The sequence below is a fragment of the Talpa europaea genome (assembly GCF_964194135.1).
Source record: "Talpa europaea genome assembly, chromosome: 3".
NCBI lineage: Eukaryota > Metazoa > Chordata > Mammalia > Eulipotyphla > Talpidae > Talpa > Talpa europaea.
This window is the reverse complement of record NC_140069.1, coordinates 107,790,528-107,809,855: the sequence shown is the minus strand read 5'-3', so window position 1 is coordinate 107,809,855 and position 19,328 is coordinate 107,790,528. Positions and strand designations below refer to the sequence as shown.

The 19,328-nt window shown below is 38.4% G+C and overlaps 1 protein-coding gene across 1 annotated transcript; it reads left to right on the top strand.

Moving 5' to 3' along the window:
* Nucleotides 1-1,289: 1,289 nt before the first annotated feature.
* SFRP4 (secreted frizzled related protein 4) lies at nt 1,290-9,993 on the top strand (the record flags this gene model as incomplete). The annotated part of the gene is made up of 6 exons (XM_084229484.1): nt 1,290-1,734; nt 3,239-3,319; nt 3,414-3,479; nt 5,311-5,509; nt 8,269-8,332; nt 9,808-9,993. 6 exons carry the CDS (start codon nt 1,290-1,292, stop codon nt 9,991-9,993), a joined length of 1,041 nt encoding a protein of 346 aa, XP_084085610.1.
* Between the last annotated feature and the right edge of the window lie 9,335 nt (nt 9,994-19,328).

The window sequence follows — 19,328 nt, the reverse complement described above, 5'->3', positions numbered from 1 at the left end:
ATTAACATTCACAGAAGATATTTTTAATGTTTTGACGTCCTCGGAAAATATCATGTACCTAAAGTCTTACAGCCTGAAAATTGACCAATCAGGCAACAAACAACAAGCCCTTCTTTTTCTGTGGATAGCTAAACTAGCAGTTTGTTTTATGACTTCCTCGTAATAAAAATAAAAGAGAAAACAAGACATACATCCTTGCTTTCATGGTACACAGCTTCTTTCTTATAAGTACTTTTCCAAGCACACCAACAATTAAGATTTTGGGCTGTGGATTCGAAATCTCTTAGCATGAAGCTGGGGAGGGGAAGTTTAGAGATTGTGACGGCCAAAGTTGCTTTTTTTTTTTCCTCCTGGCTGCATTCATGTTGGAGAGAGGAATAGGGACTACGAAGGAGCAAGAGGAAGGTGGAAAATATTTCTCGAACGAAAGATGCTTCATACTGTACTCTCAGGCAGTTCTGTTCCTGCAGTGGGTACGAACCAAATGCCATTTTGGAAAAACGTGGGCCCAAATTAATGTCTACTAGCCACGACACAACAAAAAAAATTCTTAGGAGTAAGGCTTTATGTCCATCTATTCAAACAATTACTGCTCGTTTTCTCTACTCGGCGCCTTCCGTGCCCCCTACCGGAGAAAGCAAGTATGTTTCAGATGGAAAAGAAAGGCTGGCCAGTTTCCCTCCGACTGTGTAGTTGGGGAACCTGTACAACAGAAGTCGCTATGTTCAGTTTTGATTCAAAAGGTGTCTCTTGAAATTCCCTCCTGTCCAAAACAACTGCCGGCGGCTCTTTTTCTTGACTCGAAATAAAAAGATTCACCAGATTTGGGGGGAATTCAGGATTCCAGACCTCGGCTGGCCTTGAGGAGATGATGTCACCGCTTCTGCTACTAGAGGGCTGGGGGTGGGGCAACCGAGGGGGAGTCCGCGCCGCGCCTGCAGTTGCCAAGGGAGCGTGCCGAGCCCACGTCAGGAGGGTTTCGGGATAAATAGGGTCCCGAAATGGCCGTGGCTGGCTGCGCTCGGAGCTGCGGAGTCCGGGACTGGATTTGCCCAGGGGGGTTCGTGCCCCAAAAGCTGAGCGCGGGCGCTGCTGGAGCTTTGCGCACCAGACGGCAGATATCCCGGGCTGGCCTTCGCGGTTCCCTATTTCTGCCTACAGGAGTCGGGTAAAGGAGCCTCTCCAGTGCGCTAAAGGACTTTCGCCTCGCAAAAGGGAGAGCAAAACTATAGAACAGGAAGATAGGGGCCCTTCTGCCCGTTGGAATCTCGGCAACCAAGAACAGTGCAATGCTTCTTTTCATCCTGACGGCTTTGTGCCTTTGGCTGCGCCTAGCTCTGGGCGTGCGCGGCGCTCCCTGCGAGGCGGTGCGGATTCCCATGTGCCGACACATGCCCTGGAATATCACACGGATGCCCAACCACCTGCACCACAGCACGCAAGAGAACGCCATCCTGGCCATCGAGCAGTACGAGGAGCTAGTGGACGCGAACTGCAGCGCGGTGCTGCGCTTCTTCCTCTGCGCCATGTACGCGCCCATATGCACCCTGGAGTTCCTGCACGACCCCATCAAGCCCTGCAAGTCGGTGTGCCAGCGCGCTCGCGACGACTGCGAGCCGCTCATGAAGATGTACAACCACAGCTGGCCAGAGAGCCTGGCCTGCGATGAACTGCCAATCTATGACCGCGGCGTGTGCATCTCGCCTGAGGCCATCGTCACTGAACTCCCGGAGGGTAAGGACCAAAGTGGGTGGGTGGGGCGGGAGGGCTGCAGAGAGTACCTTTGACAGTTGCTTCTGGGTGGCTAAACGTACAGTTGCCAGGAGTAGTCAGCGCCCCCATCCCACTTCCAAGGGGTGGAGGAGGTGGAAAGGAGTGGGGCAAGACTTTACTTCTAGAAAAGTTTAGTTTCCCAACAAGACTTTTGGGAGCTGAGAAAGAACACCATTTCTCATAAAGAGACCTGGGGAGAAAAGGAAAAGAGGAGGGGCAGATTTTTCTACATTGGGGACGTTTTTCATTTACAGCAGCAACAAAATGCGTGTTGGGCTTACAGTATGTTTGAGCCAGCATTAAACACTTTACATGTATCATTTAATCTTTAAAACAATCCTACCAGATTTCCCCTTTAGGGTTAGCTCTTGAAAACTTTCTGAAAAAGCAGTATCAGTCATCACGCTGTACGGGGAGTGTGGTTTGTAATTTTAGGCGCTCTGGAAAATTGTGATGTCTGTTTTATGGTCATTGACCAGGAGCCAGCGTCTGTGCCATCTTAATTAACTGGATCTCAATTTCTACTTCCTTCTTTTCTCTGTGCTTCTTTTGTTGCTTTTCTAGGAAGAAAGGAGCAGGTATTAGTTTACTTTTTGAACCGAAACTTAAGAATAATTTTGCATCCTCTAATCCTTGGCCCAGGTTAATGCACATTTTAAAAGTTTAGAGTAGTTTCTGAAGTTACACCTCAGAGCATTGCCCAAAGCATGAAGGAGGAACATTAAAGGGAAAAATTAAAACTCCTAATTCAGAGTTTTAGGGAAAAAAAAACCCATATTTATTGCTTAAATCAATCAGAAATGAAGGGTCATGCATGTTTGAGGATCTGTGGCTGTGGACTGCTTCTCCAAAATGTGAGGTGAAGATTTTGAAATACTCTGATTATTTTGATTAGTGTAAACTGTCAACTTTTAAAATTGGCTTTGGGAGAGAATGATGTAATTTATCTAAAGGGCTGTATGGGGGCCTCCCCAGTGGCGCAGCGGTTGAGCGCTGGGTTGGGAAGCTGCCGGCAGCCTCTGTAGCGCTAGTTCGATCCTGTCCCACATGGTGCGCAGACCTCTCCTGCCGCCCGCTGCTCCCCTCAGCAGTGTACCTCGGTCCCCCTGCCTGCTCTGCTCTCACCTCTCGCTCTGGTGAATTCTCTCACTCTCCCGTGCTTCTGACTGTACCCAGTGCTTGTATAAATAAATCTTTAAAAAAATAAAAATAAAGGGCTGTATGTACCACCCAGGCTAAGTGTTTTCACCTGGATACCCTGAGACCTGGATAAGCAGGTCTCACCTGAAGTCTTACCTAAGCCCAAGGATGTCTAAATGAAAGTAGTTGACAGTTGCATGCCATTTGTACTATTTAATATTATTATTTTGTGATGCTGTGTTAGTTTATGTCCTTAGATAGTCCCTTATTCCAGTTGAGTGAACAGACTAAATCACTGACCACACCCACGTGCCCTGTGTTTCAGATGTTAAGTGGATCGACATCACGCCAGACATGATGGTACAGGAAAGGCCTTTGGACATAGACTGCAAACGCCTAAGCCCAGGTGAGTTCTTTTTCCTCAAAACTCCTTCTCTTTCTCCTCTCCAGATCAATTCCTGAGTCCTTTCAACTTTTTTTCTTGCTTTTGTCTTCTTTAGACCGGTGCAAGTGCAAAAAGGTTAAGCCAACTCTGGCAACATATCTGAGCAAAAACTACAGCTATGGTAAGTCATGTGAGGAAGCTTTTCATATTGGGACTTGGCATGTTTCAAAACCAGGTCCACTAGTCACCAAGTAAAGAGGAGAACTAGTGATTTTTCTAGTTAATTATTTGAATTCTACCTGGCATAATAACAACTATAATATATCTTACTTTTCTGGGTCAATCTAGTAAAAAGAAAGTGAATCACCCACCTGAGAATAGTGATATGGATTAGATTGCAAAATTGTCTTCCTGATCCTACTAGTCTTTGTGTGAAGTGCTGCTCAGACAAGATAGTGTGGCCCCACTTCTACACTTCCAAAGGTTTCATTGTTGCAGGAGGGACAGGAGAGTGATCCATGGATTTGCTATCTGAGGTGCAGAGTTCCATGAATTAAGGTCTCCCCATGTTTCTTTTTATTTTAAAAAGCTACAGATATTTGGCATCATAAGGAGATTGTTAGACTATATTAATCACAATACTCTGGGGTTACAAGCATTGACAAAGTTTGAATGCTCTCCTCTCTTATTTGAAAGAACCTGTCAGCATTTTCATTAAATAATAGGTCAGTTATACTATTTTGGATGTTTCAAGTAAATTTAATTCTACTGTTATCATTTGAAAGTAAGCTTAATTAAAAATATGTTCTTTTAAAAAATCAATTTGAGCTTTTTTAGTATTTCCTAAATTATTTCTGAAGTAACAAATTATTTGGGGGGAAAATATTATTTTATTTGCTAAGTTAGTTTTTCATATTTTAAATTAAAATTTTATATCATAAGAAATCATATACATACATACATACATATAAAACATGAATGTAGGAAAATGATGGTATTAAAAAGTTAAAGAAAAGAACCTCTTATTTAGGTTGTTAGATTTGAGAACCATACAGGGTGAATGTGGGTAAGTCAACCAAGAAAATACACCATCTTTTCTGGTATCATTATTGTTTATATTAATAACTTGTTTTATATAGTTATTAACTTCATCTCATCTACTTAGTCCCTTATCTGACACTTACCAGCCTTTGTTTACCAATCTGAATTCTGCTTTCCTGCTGTTCTCTGGGGTTATTGCCTCGTAACTGCTGTGATGATGAAACCATTTTCTATTTAAGCCCTTCATAAACAAGTTTTCTAGGACAGAATCCAAGATAGATCTGTACTTGGCTGATTATAACTCCACAGGAGGCAGTGAAGTAAGGGAACAAAAAAGCCAGAATCCAAAGTATGATCAGAAACAGTTACATTAATAACCATGTAATAATAGTCCTACCTTTGCTCCCAGTGGACCTTACTTTGACTGTCTGAAATTGAAGGTTGAGGACAGTTGTCTTTCTCTGGAACAGAGGAAGTGTGAGTATCAGATGAGTGATTGAACCATACAAACTTTAAAGTGGCTTCAAATCATCACAAGGCACAGTATAAGCAAATATTTGTTTCTATGAAATTTTTATAGACATTCTAGGTAATTAAATTTTGTGATATGTTTTTAGCCAAAAAAAGCAACTTTTAGAACTTTAGGGCTGAAAAGAATCTATGGGATTCTCTATTAAAATCCAACCTTCAGTCCAACCAGGAGCAGACCCCAGACTAAGTCTGCTTGTCAGTTTGTTTTTATACTTTACAATATGATTTCGAACTATTAACATAATATTGACAATATGGGTGACCTGGCATTTAACATATGACTGTATCAGCTTTTTGCCTGCATTTGGACATCTTGGACATGGCCATCATTACAAGAGCAATTCTTTAAGAGAGGCTCAGGAGTTGGTGTGAATTGAATAACCCACCAAGATTTTCCTCCAAAGGCTTCAACAACTCTCATACTAATTTTTAAATTGCAGTTATTCATGCCAAAATAAAAGCCGTGCAGAGAAGTGGCTGTAATGAAGTAACCACAGTGGTGGATGTGAAAGAGATTTTCAAGTCCTCATCACCCATTCCTCGAACTCAAGTCCCGCTCATCACTAACTCTTCCTGCCAGTGTCCTCACATCCTACCCCATCAAGATGTCCTCATCATGTGTTATGAGTGGCGCTCACGGTAGGCACTCGGGGGAAGAAAAAAACTGCACACTAATTATAGAAAACATGAATTTCATTTAAGTCATGATTTTTCAAAAAATGGCACCAGTAGGTCTTTTTTTTTAAAGTAGTTTTAATAGATGCATCTGTTGAATATCAAATAACCTAAATATCATTTAATTCCTCATTTGAATGGAATCTTTAAAAGTCAATTTCAGAATTCAATAAATGATTTCAAAAACTTATAAGTAGATAAATCACATTATCTACTTCAAATCATTCAATGTGGCAAATAATGAATTTTTAAAAGAGTTCTTCTTAACAACTTACAGATCAAGATGACTACCTGAGACTATAGTTCTACAGTTTCCTTATAAACCCTTAGTTTACAATGTTTGACAGAGTACAACAAACTCTCTCTCACACATACACACACTTATATCTCTAGCTAAGAGTGTATTTCTTTTCACAGTTCTTTCCTCAACATCTTTGTCTATGTATCAGTACATTCCTTATAAATTAAAAATCAAACACTTCTGTACAGTTCAGAATGAGCCCCATCATTTGTTGTAATATAGATCTCCTGGGCCTCCCTGGTGGCACAAGCGTTAAAGTCTCAGCACTATCAAGCTATTGCAGCCACTGCAGCAAGAGTTCAACCCCCCCTCCAGGGAGCTAACCCACATGGCATAGTAGTCCTCTCCTGTCTGGTGCACTGCTCCCCTCAGCAGTGTATTTCAGTAGACCCACCTGTTTTGCTCCCCATTCTGTCCCTGTTGAATCCTCTCATCCCCTGCACCTCTGCCCTATATCCCAGTTCTTCTGTGCATAAATATACTAAAATAAATCTTTAATAAAATAAAAAATGAAGTTCTCGTGCAAAATTACTTATTTTTAGGTAACAAATCTTCTCGGATTCTTTGCGATTCACACTCATTTGTTTACTGCATACAGCTCAAAACGAAACAAAACAAAAACAAACCACCCTTTGAAACCAACCTTACTGGAATAATATCTTATTGTACTTTCTGTCAGAACTTGGTCCCCTCCTTAGACCACATATGCTGCCTTTATCGTAAGCTTTAAGCTATTCTAGTCATAGTTTGTTTCTCTAAAGTAGCTGAATGAATGAATGAATGAATATTGAATGACTGTTTCTAGGCCAGTCTCTTGCATGGTGTTTAAATCCACTACAGTACTATTGTTAGATTCAGTTCTGAGGATGTACCAGGTTGCTAGTCATTCCATTTGGAAAGATAAGTGGATTTTAAGTGGATTAAGTAACAGCTTTTGTGTCATCTTTTCTGTTAGTTTATAGATTTAATAAAATTCTTGTCAAATATCACAGGAAAATTTTTGGGATGATTGGGATTTATGATTTATTTATGCATACAAGAACTGGGGTACAAGCCAGAGGTGTGGGGGGTGAGAGGATTCACCAGAGACAGGGTGAGGAACAGAACAGGCAGATTGACTGAAATACACTGCTGAGGGGAGCAACAGGTGAGTCAGGAGAGGTCTGCTATGCCATGCGGGTTGTTCCCTGGCCAGGGATCGAACTCATGCTGCAGAGGCTGTGGATAGCTTTATAAGTTGCATCTTAACTCCTTGAGACACTTTAAATAAAGTTTTTAAAAGCTTAATAAAATAACAAAATATATGATATCTGAATGGCAAAATACTTTATAAACATAAAAGTAATATATTACTAGGAAAAATATACATGCACATATTTGAGCACATAATATCGCGTATATAAAAATCACACATAAAAAAGAAAATCTGAGAAAAATACTTGAAAGAAGTATGATAAAGGAATAGTAACATTAATCTCTAAAGAGTTAATATAAATTTATATTAAAAATATTAAGACTACAATATATAAATGTGTTCATAAATTTATGCAGAAAAGTTCCAAAGAAATACAAACAATAATAGCATTTAAAGATTTTACTTTCTTAATTCTCCTATTCAAAAAAACAAGATTCCATTTTTGTATAAATCTTAATATTAGTGAATTGAATGAAAATTCAACTGAAAAAATGTTGCCACTATGCACTGAAAACCATTAAAAAAATGCTTGCTCTTTGACTAATTTTACTTTGTTCTAATGAAACAGTAAGGATAGACAATGCAACACTGATAATGGTAACTAAACAAAAGAGGCTGGTTTAATTGTAGAGAAATAGTTGAATATATTATGGATATTCATAGATGTAATATTACATGGTTATTGAAGTTATGTTTTTGAATTCCAATAAGTGTATTGATATAATATTAAAAAGGAATGTATAATATGATCTAAACATACATTATGATCTAAAAATATATAGAGGTATAAGGAAGAATGAAAAGAAGTATCAATAAAATTTAAGTGGGACCTCCCCTGCTGGTTGAGCGCTGGGCTGCAAGGCTGCCCGCAGCCTCTGCAATGCCGGTTTGATCCCCAGCTGCCGGTGAGGGTCCCACATGGCATGACAGACCTCTCCTGCCACGCCCGCTGCTCCCCTCAGCAGTGTATTTCATCATTCTGCCTGTTCTGCTTCCTGCTCTGGCTATGGTGAATTCTCTCACCCTCCCTCGCTTCTGACTGTATCAGTGCTTGTATAAATAAATAAATAAATCTTTAAATATATATATATATAAATAAATAAAATTTAAGTGGTGGATATGTGGATTGTGGAGCTGTTATTGAAGAATTCTGGTTTCTATAATTTTTTGTAATTTTAATTTTTATAATAAAAGAAATGCTTATCATGCTAACTTACTTTTTCTCAGGATGATGCTGCTTGAAAATTGTTTAGTTGAAAAATGGAGAGATCAACTTAGTAAAAGATCAATAGTAAGTATAATTAGCAGTATTATGAATAATGTATTTATGTGCATGTAGAGAGATTCTACAGATTTTTGGGAATTCTTTACATTGTTTAATCTCCAGGTTATCATGGGAACAGGCAATAGCAATGTTTATCTTCTCAAAAAGAGTTAAGAATATAGCTGTTCTCACTTGGAATCTTTATCATAGGTCTATCTTCAACATCAAAGGTAATTGTTTGCATTCAATATTTATTTACTGCTTATTTCCACATTAAATTAGGTGGGTTTTTTTTTGAGTATTATGTTACATTTAATTATTTTAGCAAACTCACTATCTCCTGGGATAAAAACAGACATATATATGCAGTGGTGTGAATACCTAGCTCTAAAACATACTATCCCTGTACAAAACAGAATCTTTCTTTGTATTTAAAACAATTAAAGACTTCTGTCAAAATAATGAGTATATAAAAAGTAATCATTTTGTAGCCAGATATGTGATTTTAGTGGTGAAATACTGTTAATTCAGTTAGAGAAGATAGAATACATTTTTGTTCAGGGATGTGAAATCATACCAGAACTAAAGAAATAAGAACTTTCCAAAACATCCTCTCTCCTTAAAAAGTATTTAGATATTGGGCCTCCCCTGGTGGCACAGCGGTTGAGGGCTGGGCTGTGAGGCTGCCCGCAGCCTCTGCAGTGTGGATTCGTTCCCCTGCCGCCGGCGAGGATCCCACAAAAAAAAAAAAAAAAAAAAAAAAAGATTTAGATATATTTAGGAGAATTTGTGTTTCCAGATTCATAAAATGTACTGTTACTACCCATGTTCTCATGGTTTACATGAATGAAAATTTTTGGGCAAGTGAAAGTATTTATTACTACTGACTCATGGATAAGGTGGTTTCCACATGGCTTCTCCTACTCAGTGTAATTCTGAAAAACCAAACCAAACACTACTGTTACATCCAAGCTAAAAACTTAGGATCTTCTCAAGGGCATGCTTAGTCTTATCTGACAAAAACTTCTAGCAGAATTGGCTATACAGTTTCCAGGACTATTATAGATATAGAAGACAAGTCCATCATAAGAAAATGAGAATTTTAAGAGGAAAGAAAGCTTTCAAAAATCATAGCTGTTTGGCACATTGGAATATTTGCTGTTAAACTCTCAGCTCTGACATTGATCTACTGTGTGACCTTCTGCATATAATCTGGGTGTGACCCCCTGCAAATAACCTTGTTTTCTGGTCATGACAATGGTGTTCCTGTAGAAGGGCTTGTAAGTTTCAAAGAAATGAATGCAGGTCAAAATTTCATCTTCTCTATAAGGAGCACTTTCCAAATTATCTGACACATGGTAAGTGCTCAATAACATAGAGTAGCTATTACAATTGTTGCTGAAACTAATTTAGGACAGTGAACATTTTTATTAACTCATAATTTAACAGCATAAAGAAGTGAAATATATTTGACAGACCTGTTTTTGCAAATTGCCTCCCAGCAGTGGGAAGAGAGGCTTCAGGAACAGCGGAGAACAATTCAGGACAAGAAGCAAACAGCTGGTCGCACCAGTCGTAGTAACCCCCCGAAAGGAAAGGGAAAGCCACCTGCTGCCAAACCAGCCAGCCCCAAGAAGAACATTAAAGCTAGGAGTGCCCAAAAGAGAACAAACCCAAAGAGGGTGTGACCTAGGTTTTTTCCAGAATGAAGACTTCCCCTCAGGGTGAAGCCAGGACACACGGCCCCTACCTTAGAAGACAACTGCAGTACTCCTCATAGACACATCATGCAGTATTTTTCTCAATGATAAGCTCCAATTTTTCTTTTAAACCATCACAAGCCATAGTGGTATGGATACCCTTTGGGATGACAGGTAATATGAAAACTTATTGGAAAACAAACAAAAACTGTGTGCATACTCTGGAGCTCTCCATGTAAGGAAAAGGTGCTTTTGTTCTTACAGTTTGACCTAATCAGTGTCTCTCAAAATAAATATATTACAAACAAAATACCTAATATTTTTATTATGTGCCTTTTTCAGTTTGGCTTGTTGTTAGAATGTTAGCAATGTTTTGAAATATGATTGTAAGAAGGAATGCTTGTAAGAAGGAAAGTGAGAATGGATATGCCAAAGAGCTTTATGTGTTTACTGTTAGCAGAACAATTTCTGTAATGTAAGGAAATTTTTCAACAATATAGAAAAGCAGGATATGGAAAATTGTAGTTTTTTTATACAAAGGTGACTTTCTGCTCTGTTTTTAGCTAGAGAACTCTAAAATAACTAAAGTAATAATAACAATAAAGAAAGGGAACAAGCAGACAGATAATATCTCATTCTTTGTTCTCTGGTTACCCTGCTGTGTGGGGAGTGTCTGACTGTACATTCACAATGCTTCACATACTTCTTTTAAATAGCACCAGAAACAGATTTTAGTCCATCCCCTGCTTTATACCTGGGTATATGTGGTGCTCACCTTGCTACCCGGGACATCTTAGATTTCTTTCTATGAACACTGATGGCTAGTGCTTACAGGGTGCCCTAGGCCTGAGATGGAGGAGTCAGGACTCCAAAGCCCCTAGTTTCAGCATGTTGCGGCCTCACTGCCACACACCAGCTCTGTGCCAGGGCACTTGTCCACCCACTACTCAAGACTGCAGAGGAGAAATCTGAAGACTTAAGAACAAATTAACCTTCAGATTTACCACTGTCCCTGTTTCTCAGAGGAGTAAGTTGCATGTTGTATTCACACAGGACAATTCTCTGTAGCCATAAGGACACAAGAGATATGTGTGGGTGAGCCAGGGAGAGTGGAGGAATAAGGCAAATGAGAACTCAGATACAGTATCCATCTCCTAAAAGCTTAACTTCCCCTACAATGCTCTTCCAGGGTAGTGAGTTAAAGGAATCTAATAGATTGACCCCACACAAGGGTATAAATAAAATACTTGGTACGTGTTTCTGCTGTTTAAAACCTCTTTTGCTTGTCTTTATTTGACTATTAATTTAATTACTTTATATTCCACATATTATGGACATTGACCCTTGATAGCTAATACAGAACCATAGCATTAAGGGGGAAAGGGGGAGAGAAGGCTGAGAACAAAGAGGGAAGGAAGCACAAAGGTCTATGTTGGTGCAATATGGGTGAGTTGGTAGTGGGTGCACTATGGTGGTAATACCTGATGGGGATACCCCCATATTACCACAGTTAAAAGTTAATTATACAAAAGTAATATTTGATGTTGTTACAAAACAAAAGTAAATACATAAAAAAAATAAGACCTCTTTTGTCCTTACTGAAGGACAGCTGTTTAGCATGACATACAAATGAAAGGAATCTAGGAAAGGCCATTAAAATGCAGGGGCAGGGCCTCCCTGGTGGCACAAGGCATTAAGACGAAACCTATGAAGCTATGTGCAGCCTCTACAGCACAAGTTCGATCCCCGGCCAGGGAGAAACCCACATGGTACAGCAGACCTCTCCTGTCTTGCCCGCTGCTCCCCTCAGCAGTGCATTTCAGTAGATCTGCCTGTTCTGTTCCCCACTCTGTCTCTGGTGAATCCTCTCACCCCCCACACCTCTGGCCTATACCCCAGTTCTTGTATGCATACATAAATAAATCTTTTTAAAAAATGCGGGGACAGCCTAACTTTTGTCCTTCTGGTGGTAGGAATTCTTTGTGTTTGCTTGGGGGGTGAGAGAAGGCAGTTAGAAATTCCTCCATGAAAATAGAGAAAAAAATATTGTTTAAAGCATTTTTTCTTTCAGTTTCTAAGTACAAAACTGAATGCAATAAGAGTTTGGAGATGACTGCAAATTTAAATACTGTTTACTTTGAATATTTAACTGAAATCAGAAGCTGAATGTAAAAAAAAACCAAACTGACTTAGGCATACTTATCAGTTTGATTAGCCAGCCCACGTTATTTTGTATGAAAAAGTTGAAAATGAACATCAGCACAGACTAAGACTAATATTACACATATGGTAATGATCTTTGTGTGAGAGCCAAAAATTTCTTTTTGTCCCTTAGATATTTGGTCCACCTAAATACAAATGAGAGGAGATAAATACAAATGGATAGAAAGCTGTGCTCTAGCTATTAAATAGGAATTATTTGAGAGTTGGGTTACTTTAATCAGAAAAAATACATTCATTTGCAATATGTTTATAAGTAAATTTCATAATTTAGGACAACTGGAATCATTTTAAAACTATGCTGGTCTTTCATAATACAGTAAACATTTTCTATCAAGTATTTAGTAAATATACAGAATAAAATCCCACCTATTCCCATTCACCATCATGCAGTGCATCTCTACTGCAAAAACCACTGTTAGTATTTTGGTGAATCATTTTTCAGTTTTTCCTTATGCATTTATATCATGATTTTAAAGAAAATACTAGGAGCCTATTATACTTATTATTTTGTAACCTGCTTTCTTCCCTCAGCCTCCATTAGAGATTAATTCTCGTGTCAATAAAGCTGATTCCACCTCACATATAATATGTTCCATGGTCTCCATCACTCATCAAATGCTAGAAATTTAAGTTTTTTCTCTTAACTGGACATATTGAAAAACTGAATGAATATCTGGATAGCTAATGTCCAGGTACAGCCTTAGTTAGTTTTTAGGATATGTCCCCTGGGGTTTCAGTAACATAAAACCAAACTATTTGTGGAACTACTTGCTATCACCTTAGAGAGAAAAATGAAAGAACATATTTTGGCTTCTGATATATTTATTACTAACAATATTTCCTAATTGAAAAATATTTTTTGAAAAGTATTTTACCTTGAGAGATACTGTGTCATTGTGACAGGAATACCAAACAAAATTTCATTTCTCAACTTTTGTGATTTAACTGATAAGCATGCAACATCATATTTGCCAGGTCCATGGAAAATCTGGGGCAGGGCATCTGCCTTAACATTAGTGCCCCACAGGAGATGCTTGAAATATCTCCCCTTTTTAGTCAAAAAAAAAAAAAGATAAGAGGAAGAAATGATTTAATAAAGTAACAAAAATATCAAAATTACTGCCCAAATGTCAATATTAGCATTTTGGGGTTTCCAGTTTCTCCTTTTTTATGGAGATAATGCAGCATGCACATCTTTCCATGTAAAAATACAAAAATTACATCCTCATTTTTCACAGCTGTGTAGCATGTATGTATCAGAGTTTTTTTGCCAGTGACTGTGAAAATGAATTTTTAAATGTGGTTCCTCAGGCATGATGTGATAGGATGGAATTTTGTGACACACATAATAATTTCTCAGGACCAGAAATAAAAGGAGCACAAAAGAGCTTAAGGCATAAGTGTTATTGGTGTTTTATGTCGTGAACATGTGCTACTTTCATAATTAGAAGATACTGCAAAAATGAGGAAAGTGGGAAGGAGAAAGAGAAAAAGAAGGCGGGAAAGAGAGAGAATATGTAAACATGCAAACATAAAAACTATTTCCTATTTCCTATGTGTTAGTCTAGGTCCTCAGAAAAGTAGGTAGCAAATGGTTCTAAAATATAGAAGGATTCTGTGAGATAGAATGGGAAGGGAGTTGAATAGGGCTTGAGCCATCAGAGAGAGGGAAGGGGGAAAGCTGACAGGTGAAAATATTTCAGACATCCTCAATGTCTAAGGACATCTTGCCAAGGCTATAGGGGAGGGGGTAAGCTGAGTATGCCACCATGGAGTCCCTCATCTTCAGAAACACTCACTGCCTTAGCAGCTCATTACATTCAGTCAGTGATTGGGATAGCCTGCCACTGTTCAGTCTTAGTGCAAAGGTTGCAGTGGATTCTACTTCATTTTGTTCAAATAACTAGTCAGTTATGGTTACCATAGTTGGAGTCTGTGACTCACATACTCATCACATTACATAACATGACAATCATTGTATATTGAAATTTTACATTATATTACTAATGAAAATTACATTTCAGTACAATCTAGAAAGTGCCCAAGGAACCACATTTAAAAACTATAAAGTTACTAAAATCAACTTCAGTAATTGTGAATACAGTTTATATCCTTAGCCACCCAAAACTTATGTCTTAATGTTTTTTTTTCTGTTTTATTTATAATATATTAAAAATGTACTTACCCACAGCTACAGAGATCACAGTATTTATTCTCCTACACAAGAGAGGTCATTTTCTGCTAGAATATGAGGAAACATTTCTAAAAGACAATGGCAGTGGGCCTCCCGGGTGGCTCAGTGGTTGAGTGCTGGGCTGCCAAGCTGGCCGCAGCCTCTGCAGTGCCAGTTTAATCCCCGGCCGGCCGCTGGGCAAGGGTCCCACATGGCGTTCAGATCTCTCCTGCTGCTCCCCTCAGCAGTGTCCTCGTCTGTCAGCCTGTTCTGTTCCCTGCTCTGGCTCTGGTGAATTCTCTTACCCTCCCGCACTTCTGACTATACCCAGTGCTTATATAAATAAAATAAATAAATCTAAAAAAAAAAAAAGACAATAGCAGTAACTAAGTCCATGCTGTGTAGTTTTGCCTTTACAGGTTTGGATAGCATAAGCATAAGTCTAATATTAGCTGAAATAGTTACATGAGGACAGTATTATAACTAGATAAACCTAAATATGTAGCTGTAATATCTAGATGAGAAACTTTATAATGGCGAATTCTGGATCAGTGATATATTTTGTAAAAGGAAAAGAATATATTATATTATCAATTAATTTTAGCTAACATAAAAGGCTCATAACTAGACAGTTGATTCCTAATCTCACAAACCGTGGTATCATGAACAGTATAATGAGCTGTAAAGAACTGAGGTTAAGCAAAAAATGATATTATGAGTAAAATTGCATCATGGTACTGAAGGAAATCTAAACTGCTGTTTTCAAATCGAACTGATGGATTTTTAAACTTCATAACATTTTTAGTCTTCTAATAATTTTTAAAATTTATTATGTCATTGAAATTTTTCAGTGGCTGAAAATCATATAGACAATTGCTTAGTGGACTTTCTTCCTTTATTAAAAGCATAAAAAAAATTGGCTTTGAAGGTCATCCAAAGTAGCTTCCAAAGGTTGAGGACGTTCACAGTTTAGACAAGCATCAGAATCAGGGGATCCACTCCTATAAGGCAGTAAGAGTACAAAGAGAGTTCATAAAACAGAGCATAACATATTTTAGGGGAGCTGTCAATTTTCTACAATAGGGAATAAGGACGGGATGCTAGAATATAGTAAGCTCTAACCAAGAATAATTCTGTTGTCCTGTCTAGGATGGGGGTTGAAGGGACTAAGTAGAGCAATCAAAGAAACTCTTTTTTCAGAATCAAGGTACATGATTAGGCCAATAGTAAATGAAGGGGACTCTTCTATATGTTGGAATTCATCAAGACACAGACTTCATTCCCATCTCCTTTTTGCTGTTGGGAGAGAGTGCCTCCTTCTCAGACATACCACTGCCTGCTTTCTGAGTCAGTCTCTGAATTTGTCTTTGAATCAGTCTCATACCCAACCAGAAAGTACTCTTGATTTTTTGTTCTTAAAAATCTCAGCCCAACACATATACACAATGGAATATTATTCAGCAATGAAAAAAGATAAACTCATGCTATTCACAGCAACGTGGATGGAACTAAAAGGAATTATGCTCAGTGAAATAAGCCAGAAGGAAAAAGAAAAATATCAGATGGTTTCACTTATAGCAGGAATATAGGGGAACCAAATAAGACATCAGTGTAAAAAAATAATAACAGTACAAAACACAGCAAAGCAAAAATGGACAATTATAAATCAGAGACATCCTGCAGGGGAGGAGGAGGGAGAGGGATCAGAGGGAGGGAGGGAGGAGCACAGGGGACTGAGGTGATGGTGCACGACAGGTGCATTGGTGAAGGAAACTCTATGGGGACTACACCTGAGTGGGTGGGGGAGGGAAGAAAATATTGTTTAAAATTGAACAATGATGTAAAAAAATAGAAAAGTTAATATAAAAAAAAATCTCAGCCCAAGCTGTGCCCACGGATTTTATAGTCCTCAGTTGCCTCCTCCACAGCAGCCCAGGACATGTGTTTTCTGCTTAAAAGTACAAGTGAGATTCACTATCAGTCCACTTAGCTGGCATCATGACAACTTCATAACATTGCCTAACCTTTCTCTTCCAGGGGCAAAAAGATATTTCCAAGTACTGTCAAACTCAGCCCATTTGTCTGCCTTGTGCTGCTAAATACTACCTACCAATTCGACCCCCTAAAGACCAACACCAGCACAAACTAATACATACTCCATTAAAAGACATATAAGTATATGTCTTTGAATACTGATTATTTCTGACTTCTTACCTCTCAAAGATAATGTTACAATCCAAAAAAAATTTATCTTTATCTGTCTCACTTATAAAATCCTTGACAGGCATGTACATGCATGTAGACAACTGAGTGAAGTATGCCATCTGTTGGTGAAATGTATTATTTAATTTTTAGATAGCTTGTTGTTTCTATGTGTTTGATATTCCGGACCATTCCTGAGGCAATAACAGTGTGCCTCCTAACACAATCATATTACAAAACTCAAATATTATTAGGCATATAAGGCAGCAGCTAGTACTATTTGATTTGAAGGCATGGGGAATGTGAAGAAAGTAAGGAAGGCAAAGACTTTTATACTACTCTGGACAAAGAAAACCACTGTGAAGAAAACTAATGATAATTTACCCTAGTTTTTTTTTTTTTAAATACATTTGAAGAAAAATTGAGAAATATCCTCTGATAATTCACATGTAGCTAGAGTTTGCACAATTCAACAATACAGATGGATGTTCAAAGGTGTGTAATTCTCAAACAGTGGTAGAAAACTAGAATTTTGAGATGAAAAATGTATTACTAACACAAAATAATCAAGAGGTAATGTCAGAAAAATGGCAAAAAAGGAAGTCCTGGACCATCCTTTCCTACAAACTTACCAACTCAGCAACAACTCACAAATAACATCCCTTTGTGAGAAATCCAGAAATTAAGTGAAAAGTTCATACAATCCAGACTCAAAAGCCAGCAGAAAGAGGAGGGACAACTTCTGGCTGGAGTCTATGTCCCAGTCAAAGGAAACCCTATAACTCTTGACATATTTCAGAGGAGGGAAAGATTTGGTTTGGGCTCAGTGACTCAACTTTCCTGAGAAGGGTCCCAGAGGACTGATCTCTGTTTTGTTAGTTTTGGAGCATAGATGGGTCCATCACAACCTAGCTGCCCTGGGGAAAAACAGAGATGGCAACTTGGGGTGGTAAGCACAATAGCTCCCCCTTTTGCCCAGTGCAAAGAAAGCAGATAAAGAAGTAGAGGTTTCCAGTGACACCATGCATCCCATATAGACAACAAGAACATATGAGGTCTGGTAGCCTTTATCTCAGGGGCCAAGTTCTTTGGCACCCACTTGTCCAAGGCAGATGGTCAGCTGGGTAGGGTAGCTCTAGAGGTATGAATGTTTGAGACTGGGTGCAGAGGAGCAAACTGCACATGCATACACCCAACATACAGTTCTCAGCATCCAGAGAACCTCGGTCTCTGTCCCCATCCCCATGACATGGGTATTTGAGGGTCACAGTACTCTGCCAAGGTCCAAACTGCTCCAACACAAAGATGCTTACTTCACTAAAGCCAGTATCTCAGAAGTCAAGCCATCTCCAACTGAGCTGGAAAGTCTGTGAATAAGAGTCCTGACTACCAAAAAACAAAACAAAACAAAATATTTCTCTATCAATAACTATTATAAATGTAATGGATCAAGGTCTCCAATCAAAAGACAGAGTGGGGCCTCCCCTGGTGGTGCAGGCAGTTGAGCGCTGCCCTGTGAAGCTGTCTGCAGCCTCTGTGGCACCAGTTTGATCCTGGCTGGCTGGCAAGGGTCCCACATGGCGTGGCAGACCTCTCCTGTCTGGCCTGCTGCTTCCCTCAGCAGTGTATTTCGTCAGTCTGCCTGTTCTTTTCTCCGCTCTGTCCCTGGTGAATCCTCTCACCTTCCCATGCATCTGGCCTATACCCCGGTTCTTGTATAAATAAATCTTTAAAAAAAAAAAAAGACGTAGAGTGACTGAATGGAATAAATATCAAAACTGAAACAAAATATGATATGACCCAACTATATAGAAACTACAAGAAACTCACTTTAAGTTTAAGGAAATACATTAGTTGAAGAGCATGGATGGGAAGTTAGTATATGAAAATGGCATATTGGTGTCTAAAAAAGGGAAGGAATGGCTGTACTTTTGTAAGACAAAATAGATATTCAGGCAAAACCATCATAAGAGACAAGAAGGACACTACAAATAATAAAAGAACCTACCCACAAAGAAGATACGACAATTATAAATATACATATGCACCCAACATTGGAACACCTAGATGTACAAAGCATACATTGTCATAATTTAATGGGAAACAGATAACTGTACAATAATAGAGACTCCATTTTCAACACTGAATAGAACACCACACATAACATCAATGAGAAAATAGAAGGTTTGAACATCACTACAGACCAAATGGACTTAGCAGACATATAAAGAACATTCCATCCAAAACCAGAATACATGTTTTTTCAAGCACAAGTGGACCTTTTCTAGTATAGATCATATGTTAAGTCACAAAACAAGTCTAAGCAAATTTAATAAGATTAAAATAATACCAAATATCTTTTCTGACCACAGTGGAATGGAATAAAATGAATAGGAGAAGGAAAATTTAAAGCTTCACAAAAATGTGGAAAGTAAGCAGCATATTCTTCAATGATCAAGGGTCAAAGAATAAATAAAAAAGGACATTAGGAAGTACCTTAAGAAAAACAAAATTAAAAATACAACCTATCAAAACAACATAACATATTAGATGACATATGTTGTCATCTAAGAGGTCAGTTCATAGCAACACATACATACATTAAAAAAAGAAGGAAGAATAGTATCTATGTAAAATTTTGGAAATATAACTATCCTTACTATGATAACCATTTCACAATATATATGTATATCAAATCATCACATTTTATACTTTAAGCTCACAC